Raw genomic sequence first — 15835 nt, 5'->3', positions numbered from 1 at the left:
AATAAGATAATGTTTTGTGTTCAGAATGTTTCTTACTCTGTGTTACTAAATGGTGCTGCACATGGATTTTTTAAGCCATCTCGAGGGCTAAGACAGGGTGATCCCCTTTCGCCCTACCTTTTTATTTTATGTTGAGCTTCGCCTTTTAATTTCTTGAAACCAACAGAGAAAGGGCTTATACATGGTTGCAAATTGGGGAGATTTTGTCAACCCGGTGTCTCATTTAATGTATCTTTGATGATCTTTTAGTCTTTGGGTAAGTGTGGATTCGAGGAGCAGCATCATTTGAACAATCTGCTAAAGGAGTATTGTAGAGTGTCATGTAAGACTATCAACAGAACCAAGTTGCAAATTATTCATCACCCCCAAATTGCATAGAAGGTTTGTGTACTTTTTGAGACGAAGTTTCAGGATGCCGTCTACTTCTATCCTGCCAATGTACTTGGGAGTGCCAAATTTGACAGGGAAGGGTAGAGTTCAGAAGTTTAGTCCTCTATTGGAAAGATTTCAACGGAAACTGGCAGGATGGAAAGCTAATTGTTTATCTAAGGCAGGCCGCCTCACTCTGGTTAATTCAGTTTTACCTTCACAGATACTGGATCGAATGGAGACTATCAGAAGATCTTTTTTATGGGGCCATACACCATCAACAAGGAAACTTCATTATTTCCCGTGGAAGTTAGCATGTATGTCAAAGAATAAGGGAGGGTTGGGCATAAAGGAACTGCAGTTACAAAATTATGTTTTGCTGGCAAAGAAAGGTTGGGATCTACTGAATCCAACATCATTATGGGCTCATCAAATGAAACAGAGGTACTTTCACAATTCCAGTTTCTTGAAGGCGGAAGTAAAATCTACTTCAAAGTTCGGGCCTGTGGAAAAGGATTTGTGAAACACATAAAAATTATCAATGCCGGATCGGTCCGAAGCTTGGGAATGGTACTTCTATTAATGCATGGGATGAAAAATGGATTCCACATTCGAGGATTTGGTGAACTTATCGGGAAACCACTAGACTTGTCCTTTTCACCTTGTTTCGACTTCATTGACATGGATACCAATACCTGGGATTGGGATAGGTTAAATGAATTTTGGCCGGTAGAATATGTGGAGAGAATTGTTTCGATACCTCTTACACCAAATGAGGAGGATACTTTGATCTGGAAATGGGAGGACAATGGAGAATACTCGGTCAAGTCTGCTTATAATGGTTGCATTCAGTTGATTACAACAACAGATACTTTGGTTTGGGATAACAATGTTTACAAACATGTTTGGAAGATGAAAGTCTCATTCAAACAAAGATTTTTCGTATGGCAATGCTTGCAAGGTGTCATCCCAACAGCGGATATTTTGGCATCTCATCATTTTCATGTTTATCCAGAATGCACCATGTGTGAGAGCTTTCCTGAAACACAAACTCATGTTTTCTTTGAGTGTTCCTTTTCTAGAGCTATTTGGTGTGGAACAAATTTGAGCGGCCTTGTTGATCGGAGGAATATGAATATTGGCAGTTTTAAGGAGCAGTTATTGTGCTTATTACAATATATAAGGACAATGCAAAATGGTGAAGTCTTGATCGCTACTTTGTTGGGGTCTTGTGGATTATTTGGATCATGAAATGAAACAAGGTTTCAAGGTAAGCGTCCACATCCATCTCGATACATTAGCAGAGTCTTGAAACACATACAGATGGTTATGGAAGTCATGTCCCGCCAGACGCATAGGGAAAAAATGCTGGTTTATATTAAATGGTTCCCACCCAAAGAAGGCCTGGTTAAACTGAATACAGATGGGGCTTCTATTGGGAATCCATGATATGCAGGGGGAGGATGTATTCTCAGGGATTCAGCAGGTCTTTTCATAATGGGAGCATCGATTCCAATTTTTTTCGCAACCAACAATGAAGCAGAATTTGTTGCTTTATTATATGGACTTCAAATTGTGACAGCAGCTGGATATATGAAGGTTGAGGTAGAAACAGATTCTCAATTGTTGTTTAAGGTTTTAACGGAGGATAACTTGAACTCTCATTGGTTATTAGATAGAATTGCTACTCAGATTAAGATAGTGCTGAGTAACTTCCAAGAAGTGCACTTCAGCTGGGTTTATCGTGAAGCAAATGGGGTTGCAGACGCACTAGCCTCACATGCGGCGGCTCAAGTAAAGAACTATCGATTGTTACGGCAATCAAATGTACACTTTTCAACTGGGCCTGTTCGAGACTTGTCTTTCCTTCCGCCATTTTCGTCTGTATGGTGGCATCAGGCGCCAATGGTTGTAAATATGCAAGTCCTTTATGATTTCTTGGGCATATGTAAATCTCGTTTTGTTTAATAAAAGGTTTACTGTTACATCAAAAAAAAAATCCAATACACTTGACTTTAGAACCAGAAATGTCAACCCAAACCTGCCATATTACGCGTGGGGTACACACGGAAATATGATGACTCGAGAAGTCAGGTAGAAACTCCCCAGAGAAAATGAGAACTAAGAGAGTCGAAAACCATTTTTGCTCTTGTTCATCGCTTCATCGGTATGCCCAAGCTTTCATTTGTAGTTTGTTTTGTAAACCAGTCTCAGTACATTATTGATATTCTCTTTTGTTTTTACAGGTAGACGAAATTAGTGAGCATAAATGATTTTGGAATTTCACTGACAACTCTGCTTTTCCTCCGTATCCTTACCAAATCTATTCATTCCAGGTAAAAGCTTGTCCTTGTTCAAGACATAGCCTATTTTTTCTTGAGCAATAATTTGCTCTTTATTAGAAAGGAGTGTTCTAAGCAAGGCCCAAAATATCGATATCGATCAATATATCGGTGTACTCAAAAACCGATATATATCGGATATATCCATTATTTTGGTGACTATTCCAAATTATTTAAAATATCAGATATATCGGACATATAATATCGGAAATATCGGAAATATATCGAAAATATATTAGAAATATCGGATTTATATTAAAAAATGGTCAAAAAGTCAACCGATATATATCGTAAATATCGGATATATCGATTATATCGGCGATATAAAGTTTTATATCGGAAATTCCGATATATATCGGAAAAAAAGGGTTCTATATTCAGTGGATATATGTCGGAAATATTGATGTCGGTGTACCAAAATACCGATATATATCGGATATAGGCGATATTTTGGTCCATGGTTCTAAGTATATTCTCACTCATAGTACAAAATATCTCGATATATCGTGATATTTGGGGATATCTATCCAGATTTCAGAGAAAGATATATAAATATCACAATATGTTCAGAGATATATACGACTGCAAATATCGGTGATATTTTAACGATATTTGTGATATTTGGAGATATTTTGTGATATTTTGTGTATATAACAATTTTATTTAATATGTACCATTATATTTCAAATAAATATAAATAATGTATCATGATATATTAAGAAATATCCACAATATCTACGATATTTGTCGATATTTTGGATATATCCACGATATTTGCATGTGAAACAATATCAAATATCCCCAAAGAGAGGGATATATCCACGATACATATCCAGAAATTGAATATCGATAAATATCCATATCCTGATATTTTGTACTATGTTCTCACTTACCCAAAAAAAAAAAAAAAAGTTCCAAGTACTTAATCTATAAGACTGGCAATAATCTAAGCAATGGAAATAGACGCATGAGTTGTGCATGACTTGGATTTAATCTAACAGAGTTATTCGTTTATTTTTGAAAACCTGTTTATGTAGTGAGGTTGTTACTTACAACCCAAGCAACTAGGTACTGAAGAAATGAAACTTAGAGCGGGGTGCCACAGTGCCATTTGAGTTCGCTTCTACGATGATAAAAATGTTTAGGTCTCTTTTGGCTTTTGTTTAACTATATAGTTCTTTGTTCTCATTTTATCATTTCATTTTTTATTTTAAGGCTAAATCTACTGTGCGCGAGATGTAGGCTACGCCCTCACATCTCGGCCACTCATCACAAGGGGGGTGCGTGTGTATTGTATCAAGAAGTAGTGATCCACGGCCCTCACTTCCTGCGCACGATACATCTCGCGCACCGAAGTAGTGCTTTTAAATCTAAACCATGTCTAAAGTGTTGTCCCTAAATAAATTCGTTAGAAAGAAGCATCATTACCATGCTTTTCCAAACACTGTTTTGGAACTGCAATTTACATACTTGAAGCAAGTCGTATAGATTGAAGAATAAGGCTTAAAAGTTGCATCAATGCAAAATGGGGCCTAACTCATCAAAGTAATGGTCTGATGATACCTTCTCATAAGAGTAGTACATTGAACTGTTGGGGAAAATGATACCAATCGATCTCTAATAAGATAGTTTGAATATGGACACTATAACTCCAATTGAAAAATCTAAGCTTTCACCATAACCAACAACCACAAACCTAAATTATGGAATTAACTATCACAAACAAATAATTGCAATGTAAAATAAAATATACCACAATGAAAACACAAGATGTAACGTGGTTCAACCAATGATGCATATTTCCACAAAGCAAATCCTTTATAAGATTGGGAAGAAATATTACAATCACTCATCACAAGTCTCTCCAACACTTCTCTCTCTCTCCTTACAAGTTTTATCTCTTTGCAAGGATTTTCTCTCAATTTTACTTGCACTCAATCAAAATTGGTTTCTCTCATAAACTTATGTTGCTCAAAAACTTAACTTTGGTTTTATAGTATTCTGAAATGAGAATTGCTAGCGTCCTGACCCATTAAGGGGGTAGGACGGTCCTGACCTGGTAAATGGCATAAAATCTTAACTGTTAACCTTTTAAACAAGTTTCTATTAACATAATGAGTTGACTCGGTCATCTCTTCAGATCCAAATAACAGCCACAGTTCCAAACTCCACCAACAATTCTCCACCGGAAAGATTTACCAGATCGATCTTGGTAGAAGTAGTAACTTCATGGCCATCCATGAAACAAATAACTCAATAACTGTCGATTTTCGGATCCGCCATGGGTTGCGACCAAGCCAACTTCCATATGCTATTAATTTCAAAAGGAAAAGATGGGTGAGAGATGAGAATATATAAGATCATCAAACCAAGTCTTGCATCAAGAAAAACAAAGTGGAAGAAAACAAGTTATTTTTGGAATCAACTTAGTTAAAAATATCAACCCAATCTTAGTATATTTTGTTTGGGTTCAAATAAATATTCAAGATTCTTCTTTTTAACATGTATGTATTGATGCTAAAGTTGATAGACTTATATATTGGGTTTGCACGGCTTTTTTCTTTCTGTGGGGATGGTGAGCATATATATTTCCGATGAATTAAGGCTGGTTGAGATTCTGTATACCAACAAAGAACGAAGGAGAGAGAGCCTAAAATTATTAAGTAAGTGACTGGTCAAGTCATTCTCCATTCAGTTTATTTTGTCATTTACCAGGTCAGGACCGTCCTACCCCCTTAATGGGTCAGGACGCTAGCAATTCTCTTCTGAAATTTTAAAATATTTCGACAAAACGGATCTCGATTGGTTCAACAGGCCGCTTCTTCAAGTTGGTCAGACCAAACCAACTTCGAAACAGTACCAAAGTAGGAACTTTAGAAGGTAAGATGGTTATGACAAACCGTCCATGAGTGCGAAAGTTGGCAGGTCCAAGCCAACTATACTTTGTAATGTCATCCATTCTTCCTCATGTCACCCAACATGAAGTATTGAAGTCCTTGTCACGAAAAACAACAACAACAACAAATTTTTATCCAACTGCAAAAATAAAAAAAGAAAAAAAAGAAAAGAAAAAAGAAACTATCTGCATTAATACTTGAACATTTGAAACAACTTATAAGATCTAATAGTAGGAATGGTTGGGAAGGAGGTCTTTATATGGTTTATCTTTTTATTTTGCACTCTTCATTATTTTGATTTTCGCTGAATGCCTATGTGAATCGTAGATTGACAAGAATATTGATTTCAGCTTATGCTCATTGTGGCATTTTTTCTTCCAGGCACAATTGCCTCTTCTGAATATATTAGTAACATATTTTGTCCTTCTGCAGTGATTGTTACAAGCTTCCATCATGGTGAATATTGTGTCCCACGTTGGAGCTGCGTTGGAGAGCGATGGGGAAATCGAAGACCAAGACAATGAGTTGATTGAAAATGTTAAATGAGGTAAATCCACAAATTCATCGAAGTTGGTTTGGAGGCTGGTTTCGAAAGAATTCCAGAGATAAGAGCTTGCTCAGTAAGAAACTTATTAAAGGTTTTGGAGCTGTGACAAAAATAAAGCAAGGAGAAAAGAGCAACTCCACGAAAATGGAGAAATTTTTAAGTGAAATGGCAAGAGCGAAACCAATAAGATTCTCAGGTAAACAACTGAAGAGCTTTACTTGGAATTTCTCTAGTCATTTAGGTTATGGTGGCTTTGGAAAGGTATACAAAGGAATAATTCCCAATGGATTGCTAGTGGCTGTTAAGGTATTAAACGGAACTTTATGGGAGCAGGCAGAAGAGTCATTTATGGCTGAGTTGAGAATACTAGGAAGGACTTACCATAGAAACTTAGTAAGACTCTATGGATTTTGTTTTGATGACAACATTAAAGCTCTTGTCTTTGAATACATGGAGAATGGATCGCTGGACAAGTTGTTATTTGACAATAACCATACTCTAGATTGGGAGAAGCTGTATGATATTGCTGTTGAGACGGCAAAGGCAATCTCGTATTTACATGATGGTTGTGAAGAGAGGGTAATCCATCAGGACATAAAGCCTGCTAACATTCTACTTGACTCCAAATTTTGTCCCAGGGTTGGAGATTTTGGATTGTCGCAGCTATATGACAGGGATATAACCGATGTCACCTTGGAAAGAATTTGTGGAACCTGGGGTTACATGGCCCCAGAGCTATTGATGGAAGGCCGAGTATCTTCCAAGTCTGATGTTTATGCCTTTGGCAGTATGTTATTCGAAATTGTGAGGAGGCAGAGGAATATGGATAACTACGGGGGACTAGAGTGGCCTCTACAACTTTGGAACAAATATGAGAAAGGGGAGTTAGAGGAGCTTCTCGCACGACACGACATTGAGGAGAAAGATAGAGAAAAGGCCAAAAGAATGTCTATGGTTGCTCTATGGTGTGTTCAACATGTGCGAGAAGACAGACCTTCAATGAGCACCGTGGTGAACTTACTTGAAGGAGAAATAGAAGTCACGAGGCCTCCCAACCCATTTTATGATCCGTCCGTTTAAGTAACTATGGTGACTTGACAAATGCTGGAGATATGATTGAGAGGGATGGTGAATATTTCACGCGACCAACTGAGACTAGCTGTGAATATTATTTCAGTATTGCCAGTTTATCATCTGAGATCGATATTATGGTTGGACGATAGGTTCCTCATAAGAATTCTTTAAGAGCAATTTGTAACGATGCATATAATAATCTTTTCTGTAAATTCTTTCTGCTGAATGTAATTCAGGATTTATTTTCCTCAAATTTCACTCCGACCATCAACTCTCAAATGTGAATTAACAATATCAATATCAGGTTTCGTTTGATTGATTGACTTGTTGCTCGAGAATAGAAGAGAAGAGAAGAAAAGCAAGTGGAACGAAAAGTCGAGATTCAGCACTTACAATTTTTTTTTCCTACTGCGCTTCCAAATCTTGTGGCTCAAGGATGGAATCTGGGTGCGGCTGTGAACCTGTGACAGTGCTAATATTTCAATATTATGTTGCTAATATTGTTCGATTGAATGTCTTATAGTGTAACTGAGTTTTATGTGCCTGTCAACAGCTTGAACCTATTTTCCCTATTAGCTTTATTGCTTGTTTGATTTCTGTTGACATATATGTTCCCGAGCCTACTTTAATATATTAATAGAATTGACCATTCACATAAGTTCGAGCTTATTGAAGAAATTGACAATTTAACATGGTAAAGATATATAGTCCTTCTACCTGTGTATTTACAGCGGGTCCCACTGAGGGGGAATGTTGACATATGTTCCCGAGCCTACTCTAATATATTAATAGAATTGACCTTTCACATAAGTTCAAGCTTATGGAGAAATTGGCAATTTAACATTGCATGTATCGAAGCTTTTGGTTTTTGAGAGGCCTCGGGTCGTTCTACCTGTACATTTCCACTTCTACTAGTCTACTATAATATATTAATAGAATTGACCATTCACATAAATTCGAACTGGAGAAAAAGGGAATTTAACAATTTCACACTCTTACACAAACATTCATCCCTTTAGATTATAACTTCAAGTGGTCAATCCCTTTCGAAAAAAAGGACAGCTTGATCTTCCCTTCGGGAAAAAAGGACAGCTTGATCTTTCCAACCGTAATCTACTATCACATCTCTCTATATTAAAGCAGAGTCCACCTGAGGTGGCAATCACAATCCTAGGTGGCAATTTCTTATAAAAGAGCTTTCCCACGTAGACTCATCTCTCCACTAAAACTCTGTAGACTCCCACGTAAATTCATCTCTCCACTAAAACTCTGTAGATAGATAACATCACAATCTATTAAATATTATTAGAACAAATTCTAGTAGCAATCGAATCCGTGCGACAAATAGATAACAAATTCTATTAGCAATCAAATTGTGCTGCTCATCTTCTATATATTAACAATAATTTGTTCATCTGCCCAAGTTATCTGCTGATCTATCTGCAGCTTCGAGTCCACCCGAAAGTATTTGCCTTAATCTCAATTCTTTTGTTAAACTTGAAAATAAATAATGGAACACCCACCGTGTTTAATATATGCCACTGTGTTTAATAGATAAAAATAGTTGCTAACACCCACGTGTAGATCAACATGGATAGCTTGGACTGGCAGTAACTTCACCATCAGTCGATAAGAGGTTCACCTTAACCTATACACACAACATTAATTGGTCGATAAGTCATTAAGTCAGACACACATATATAATGAACAACCATGGTGTACAATTAAGAATCAAAGAACCAAAGTTTTGATAAGGGTCCTTTGTAGTCTTTCCAAGGAAAGTTGTTCCCAACATGATGGAATGCAACAAGACAACGAAACTAGCATAAGCACGAAAAGCACGTAAAACTTAGATCTACATGCAGACAACAAAATCACTACACATAGAACGTAAAACATCTAACATTTTTTAAAGTGATTCAAATGTATATACCTAGAATCTCCAAGCTTCTGATTGTAATCTGACTCCGGCAACTTCAACGAAATATCAAGATTCAAATTCTGATTAGGAACAATAACACGCGATCCTACATATTTTTCAAGTTCAATATTCTCTTTACAATTCAAGCCACATGACATGCTTGGGCAAGACATGATGATGGAAATAATACTCTTGGTATAATCGAAGTTAAGGTTATCTGATATGTGAATCTGTTCTTCATCAAAGTAGTATATTGTAACACCACCTATAACGAATCCCAATACTAGCAAACCAAACAACAAGAAACACACATAAGCTGACCAGAAAAATCCCCAACAAAACCTCACCACCAACTTCAAAAGAAAACTTTAGTCCAAAAAACTTTAGTCTGAAACCATACCTCGCAATGCGTCAACATATGCAATTAGATTGGGCACATTCAACATTGTAAGAATCCAGTAGCACTAATTATAGCGTCCTTGATTTGTTTCATTAGATTTCTTTTGGTACTTTCGAGAGCCATTGAAGTGAATATGAACAGTAAATAAAATGGAGAGACTCGGGAAAAAGGCAAGAGTAAAAATAACCGGGTACTGCTGCTGCAAAATATTGTCTTTTGGGAGAAAGGGAAATGAAGAGTTTGTTGAAGTCATCTAAGACTTGATCACTAAAGAATACTTGAAATTCAGGGGTCTGAGGGCCAAGGCCTTGCGATTGAAATATGCATTATATGGCTTCTACTATGGTCTGTATTGCAAAGAATGTATTCTGTCCTACTGAACATCCCAAGTTTGCAATATAAATAATTGTGCCTGATGGAGAGGAAGAAGAAACATGAAGCTTCTCTCCAATCGCTTCTCTTATCATTCCCTTGGCACCATCCATTGCCCCCTGTATTCCACTGAATACCCATGTAGGCCTTTACATATGCAGTCGAACATCTTGCTCCAACTGACTGCACATTAGTATAGTCACATTAGTGCACAACGGGTATTCCACTTTGAAATGTTTGGGCTCTTCTATCCTTCCTTCAAGGCTGCCTCACTGAGGTAGGCTTCGAAGTCGGTGGAGGCTCGATGACCTTACGACATAGTTGATACCAAGCCCTGAAAGGGGGGTTTACTCTTTCTCCTCTTTCATCTCAATTCTTACTTTGAGCCTGAAAATAAAGAATGGAACTTACTTACCTGTGAAAAAATAAAAAATGGAACAATATTAATCTCAATTTCATTTCTATCTTATTGAACTTTAACCGTTTATTTCCGGTTCTTCTACGTCCATCCTGTATAATAGACGTCATGGATTAGATCAAGGAAGCTAATAAGTGTTTTTATTGTAGTCTGACCAATTACCATACCCTTATTAATGAAATAGTCCTAGAACTGAGTTAACTCCTAGAACTACGAGTCCTCGAACTAGAAATAAATAGATAGACCTATATCCTCAATTACACTTGAATAAAAATTCCATTCCGAACCCCAACTCACATTGATTTTTTGTTCAAACAATTAGAGAATCCAAATTTGATTGTCACGTCATAAGAAAAAATTAAAGTAACTTCTGTAGATAAAGTTCCGGAGAAGAAAAAATCAACATGCACAAATTTTACAAACGAGAAAAGGTAGGAAATGTAACAACCTGATTGGTTTGACACATAGCCTGAGCTTCATAACATTTGGAAAGATTGGCAGTGAAACCTACGCTTACGATTCATAACAAATCCACAAAGCTTCCTCCATCTCTCGAATGCTTCATCTGATGAGTTTTCATTGCTTATTCCTTATATATTAGATTGTGAGGCCTTCATAAGCTGGTCTCCATTATTCATAGCACAATAACATTCATAGTAGCACGAGGAGTCAGCCATCCTGCAGAGAGCATGCCATATTAGTTTGTATATATTTATTTTATTGACTAATTTATTTTACAGTGCAGAACTAAATGGATATCTCCAAAAAACTGAAGGCAAAACAAGCACGCATCGAAAGAATGTTTAAGTTGAGAGCAAAGGGAAACCATACACACAGAAGAAGAATGCATAACACACCGAGACAAAACTCACCCGCCGGTCAAGCATTTGGTAATTCTTATCACATTCATTTATCTCAACAGCACAAGCACGTACAAGCACATGAACTAACATATCTTTATCTCAACTAATATACTTTTCTTCATATCCATTATTTTTTCCGTACAATAGCAACGTGCAATCATCCCCCGTGATTTCACATTCACAATACCAATACTTTCCTTATGTTCAACATTCAACAGCACAAGCACATGGATTCTTTCCTTCGTATCCATTATCTTTTCAGTACAATAGGAACGTGCAATCATCACTTATAATTTCACATTCACAATACCAGTACTTTCCTTATGTTCAACATTCACTAGGTAAAAAAAATTCATATTTATATTATATTTATATACATTTATGAGAAGTTAATTACATCATTATGTGTGCAACAATTGGATATAACAATGTGCAGCCATCACATCCAATCTCACAATCATTATTCCAGCAGACTCAATATGCAAATCTTCCTCAATATCAATCAGGTACAATATTGAAAATATGATAATATATTTATGAAATAAAACTTTTAGGATTCTTACTTTTCTCATCTATCGCCGGATATTGGCTCTTGCAATACACAAAGGTCACAAGAGGTTTTATTTGTATACACAAATGCCACAACCTTGGCAAGCGATGATCATATGGAAATTGATTATGATACAATTGGTAATACCTTATTAATGCATTTCTTAGTGTATGTCACAAAATCATTTGTTAACACCTTATTAATGCTACGGACGATGACAATTTAGCGGGACGAGATGTTTACGGATCAACGAACAATCAAGACAAAGTTGTCACCAATAGTAAAGTTATAATTGTATTATTGTTTTGCTAAATTAATTTATATTATTAACATGTGTGCATTTTCATTTTCAGGAAAATTCTCGCCGTGGAATTTAGGAGGACCTTCAAGTGTCTACTCTCCTTTGTGGTGCTATACTTTGGTATGAGGAGAGGAACACAAAATATAAGAGACCCAAGAATCCAAAGTTCACCATCTGTTGCCAACAAGGGAAGGTAAAATTGCCATTACTAAAAGAACCTCCGAGTTTTCTAAAGCAGCTCATGGACTACAATGGGAGACCTAGATCAAGAAAATTCAGAGAAAACATACGGTCATACAATACGATGTTTGCTATGACATCTATGGGTGGAAAAATAGACAAAGATATAAACAAAAAAGGTTGTGGACCCTATGTTTTCCAATTGACTGGGAAAAAGCATCATAAGATAGGTTCTTTACTGCCAATGTCAGGCCAGAAGCTAAGATTTGCTCAGTTATATATACATGACACAGAAAACGAAGTTCAAAACCGAGTGGATTTTTTGAAAAGAAAAGAAAAGGAAGATCCGAAAAACATAGATAAAGAAATTGTTGACGGATTGATAAAAATGTTCAATGTTGAGAATAATCTGATAAAATCTTTCAGAAGAACAAGAGAAAGATTCCGAGAGTCTGATTTGATCCACGTGCGCTTGAGAATCATCGGAACATGAAACAAGGATGCAAGGCAGTACAACATACCAGAGGCAGCAAAAGTTGCTAGATTAATTGTTGGAGATGGACATGAAAATAATAACGGTAGGGACGTAATTGTCGAGAAAAGATCAGAAGGCTTAAAAAGGATGAATGAGTTACAACCAAGCTTTATGGCTATGCAGTATCCTATTCTTTTTCCATTTGGAGAAGACGGTTTCCATTTGCAGATTTTAAAAAATAATGTACGTGGAGGTAAGCCGACAAAAGCGCAATACATTAAGCATTAGAGAATTCTATGCTTACAGGCTTCAACATAGAAAAAATGAAGGACGCATTAATCGATGAGAGGTGGACGCGTCTTTTGAGCCGATTAGTTGTTGATGCGAGAAACAAGCGTGGTGGAACTCCGCCTACGTTGGATACGTGATAACCATAAAAAGATCATATCAGAATTGTACCAAAGTCTCCAAGATGCAGTTGTTGTCGGAGACACAACACCAACTTCAGTTGGAAAAAGATTAGTTCTACCTTCTAGAGTAGACTGTAAGATAAAAAAATAAAATAAAATAAAATAAACGTGGATAACTAGAAAAAATTACCTTGAATTTACAATTCTTCAATGCTTCCTTTCCAAATTTTGAGTGTATTTATCATACTCAAAGTCGTAGCATTGCTTGATGAAATTATCAATAATGATCAACCAAACCAGAAATAGCAATACTGCCAGAGTGCCAATGGCGAGTGTTTTTGAATTGTTGAATAGTAAATAAATATCGCTATGTGGAACTCACGATATTTATTAAATATAAATGGTATGCGTGTTTCTAATTAGTTGGAATTTGGATTACACGTACATGGAATTCGCATACTAATTATTATCATTGTTGAATATTAAAGAAATATCGCTATGTGGAACTCACGATATTTCTTGGCATATTACTTTAGCAAATATAATTTACAAATGTATTGGTAAATGCCATATCCGGAATATTGCATCGGCACGATAGTAGATATTATGCCAACATGTATATAAACTTATTCACAATTTAACGTACTAATTATGTTTAATTTTTTGTGCAGCAAAATGGATGATGATAAAATATTTCCTATTTCAAGGAAAGCAATATTGAATCAGATACTAATGCATAACGAAATTTATACACCACCAGTTTACAAAACGGAAATCATAGGCGATAGATTTGGATCTAATGTGACTATAGACATTCCTATTTTACAATGAATATTTAAAGAATATTGTGACGACTATGATAATTTGTCAACATTGCAAATATGTTATGGAACTCTAGAAGAAACACAAAATATAGAGCTGAAAATCAAGCTGCACAGGCTGCTCTCACATCACTTCGTGAATTGTACCAATTCGACGTCAGAGATTTCAACTTCAAAGAACTTAGCCATATACGACAACAACTTAAAGAAGCAAGGAGCGAAATCAATCATCTGCGTCAGATTCATGAAGAAGCTACAAACGAAATCATACAACTTCAAGAAGCCAATGAACAGGTTTCATGAAATAAATAAAGAACTGCATGTTGATATTATGCACGTTGGGCAAGAAAATAGAGAATTACTTAACATCATTTGCTAATGTTGACATGACGAAAGTGATGAAGTTGTTAAGATAATCAACATTAGTGATGATGATGATTAGTAGAATAAATTTTAATGGAACTATTACTTATTTTAGGAGTAATAATTAGGTTAAAGATTGTGCCAAGTTTTAAGCTTATCAAGCACACATAAATATATGCTTAAATTTATTACATGTTTGTGATTTATTACGTAATAATTTCTCAATTAGTTAAATTACATGATAATACAGTTACTCCTATTACACAATGTTGGAAATGAAATTTCTCAATTAGTTAAATTACATGATAATACCCTTACTCCTATTACACAATGCTGGAAATGAAAATTTCATAAAAAAACCCGGGCATATACCCGGGTATAATACCTAGTCTATATACTAAAGCAGAGACTTTTAAAAGATGATTTTCTCTCTCCTATGTGGCACTCTAATATGAGAATTACCTTTTTTCTATCCTATGTGGCACTCTAATATGAAATATAGTATTTTCTAATAGCATACAATCCCACGTACATGGAACCTCTTTGGAGAGTTTGAGTGTATTTCTAATTCTTATAATTGGAGAGTTTGAGTGTATTTTCAATTCTTATATATTTGATCAAATAAAAAAAAAATTTGCTAAAAAATAGATGATTTGTAGAAGGTAATTTCCTATTGCGAATCAAACACTTTTAGTGTTTCAATTTTTATATATTAGATCAAATAAAAAAAAAATTGCTAAAAAATATGTGATTTGTATAAACTAATTCCCTATTACAAATCATACAATTTTACTGTCTATGATAAAGCACCGACTTATTTCGAATATATCCTTAACACGGCCTCAAAACATAGTTAAAAATAATTATGCAAAAAATAACATCACAAAATATATAATAGAAAATGAAAAAAAAAATAACGACAAAGCAATAATGACAAATATTTTAAAATATGTATAATACTAAATGAAACTAACGTCAAAAAACATTTAATAGGGAACCGAAAACTGGATGCAAATGTATCGAACTAACCTCAAATAATATTTAACGGGAAATCGGAAACTGGATGTAAATGCAATCATTAAACTAATCTTAAAAAATAATTAATAGAAAATCGGAATATGGACACAACTACATTAAACTAACATCAAAGAATAATTGAAGGAAAATCAAAACTTGGATGCAAATACATCAAACTAACATCAAAAAATAATTGTCGGAAAATCGGAAACTGGATGCAAATGCATTGAGCTAACCCTCAAACATTAAATTAACGGGAAATCGAAAACTGGATGCAACTGCATTGAACTAATCTCAAAGAAAAATTAATTATAAATTGGAAACATAATACAAATGCGTGGAACTAATCTTAAAATATAATTAACGGGAAATTGGAAACCGGATGCAACTGCACTGAACTAATCTAAAAAATACACTGGATGCAAAACCTCAAGAAATAATTAACGGAAAATCGGAAACTGGTTGCAAATTCATTTAACTAACCTCAAAAAATAATCACTACTACAAAAAGGCAC

The 15835-nt window shown here is 35.4% G+C and overlaps 1 protein-coding gene across 2 annotated transcripts; it reads left to right on the top strand.

Moving 5' to 3' along the window:
- Positions 1-2405: 2405 nt before the first annotated feature.
- Positions 2406-7482, top strand: LOC147495641 (rust resistance kinase Lr10-like). Of its 2 annotated transcripts, none has more exons than XM_086564255.1 (3): positions 2406-2536; positions 2616-2705; positions 6041-7482. In XM_086564255.1, the coding sequence occupies exon 3, from the start codon at positions 6144-6146 to the stop codon at positions 7233-7235; it is 1092 nt and encodes a 363-aa protein (XP_086420381.1). In that variant the 5' UTR covers positions 2406-2536; positions 2616-2705; positions 6041-6143; the 3' UTR covers positions 7236-7482. The 2 variants fall into 2 exon arrangements, with proteins under 2 accessions (XP_086420381.1, XP_086420382.1); XM_086564256.1 differs by having other exon boundaries at positions 5990-7482.
- Positions 7483-15835: the final 8353 nt, after the last annotated feature.

The sequence above is a fragment of the Coptis chinensis genome, chromosome 6 (assembly GCF_015680905.1).
Source record: "Coptis chinensis isolate HL-2020 chromosome 6, ASM1568090v1, whole genome shotgun sequence".
In the NCBI taxonomy this organism is placed as follows: Eukaryota; Viridiplantae; Streptophyta; class Magnoliopsida; order Ranunculales; family Ranunculaceae; genus Coptis; species Coptis chinensis.
Note: the sequence above shows the minus strand (reverse complement) of the source record. Positions and strands in the feature narration are given on the sequence as shown.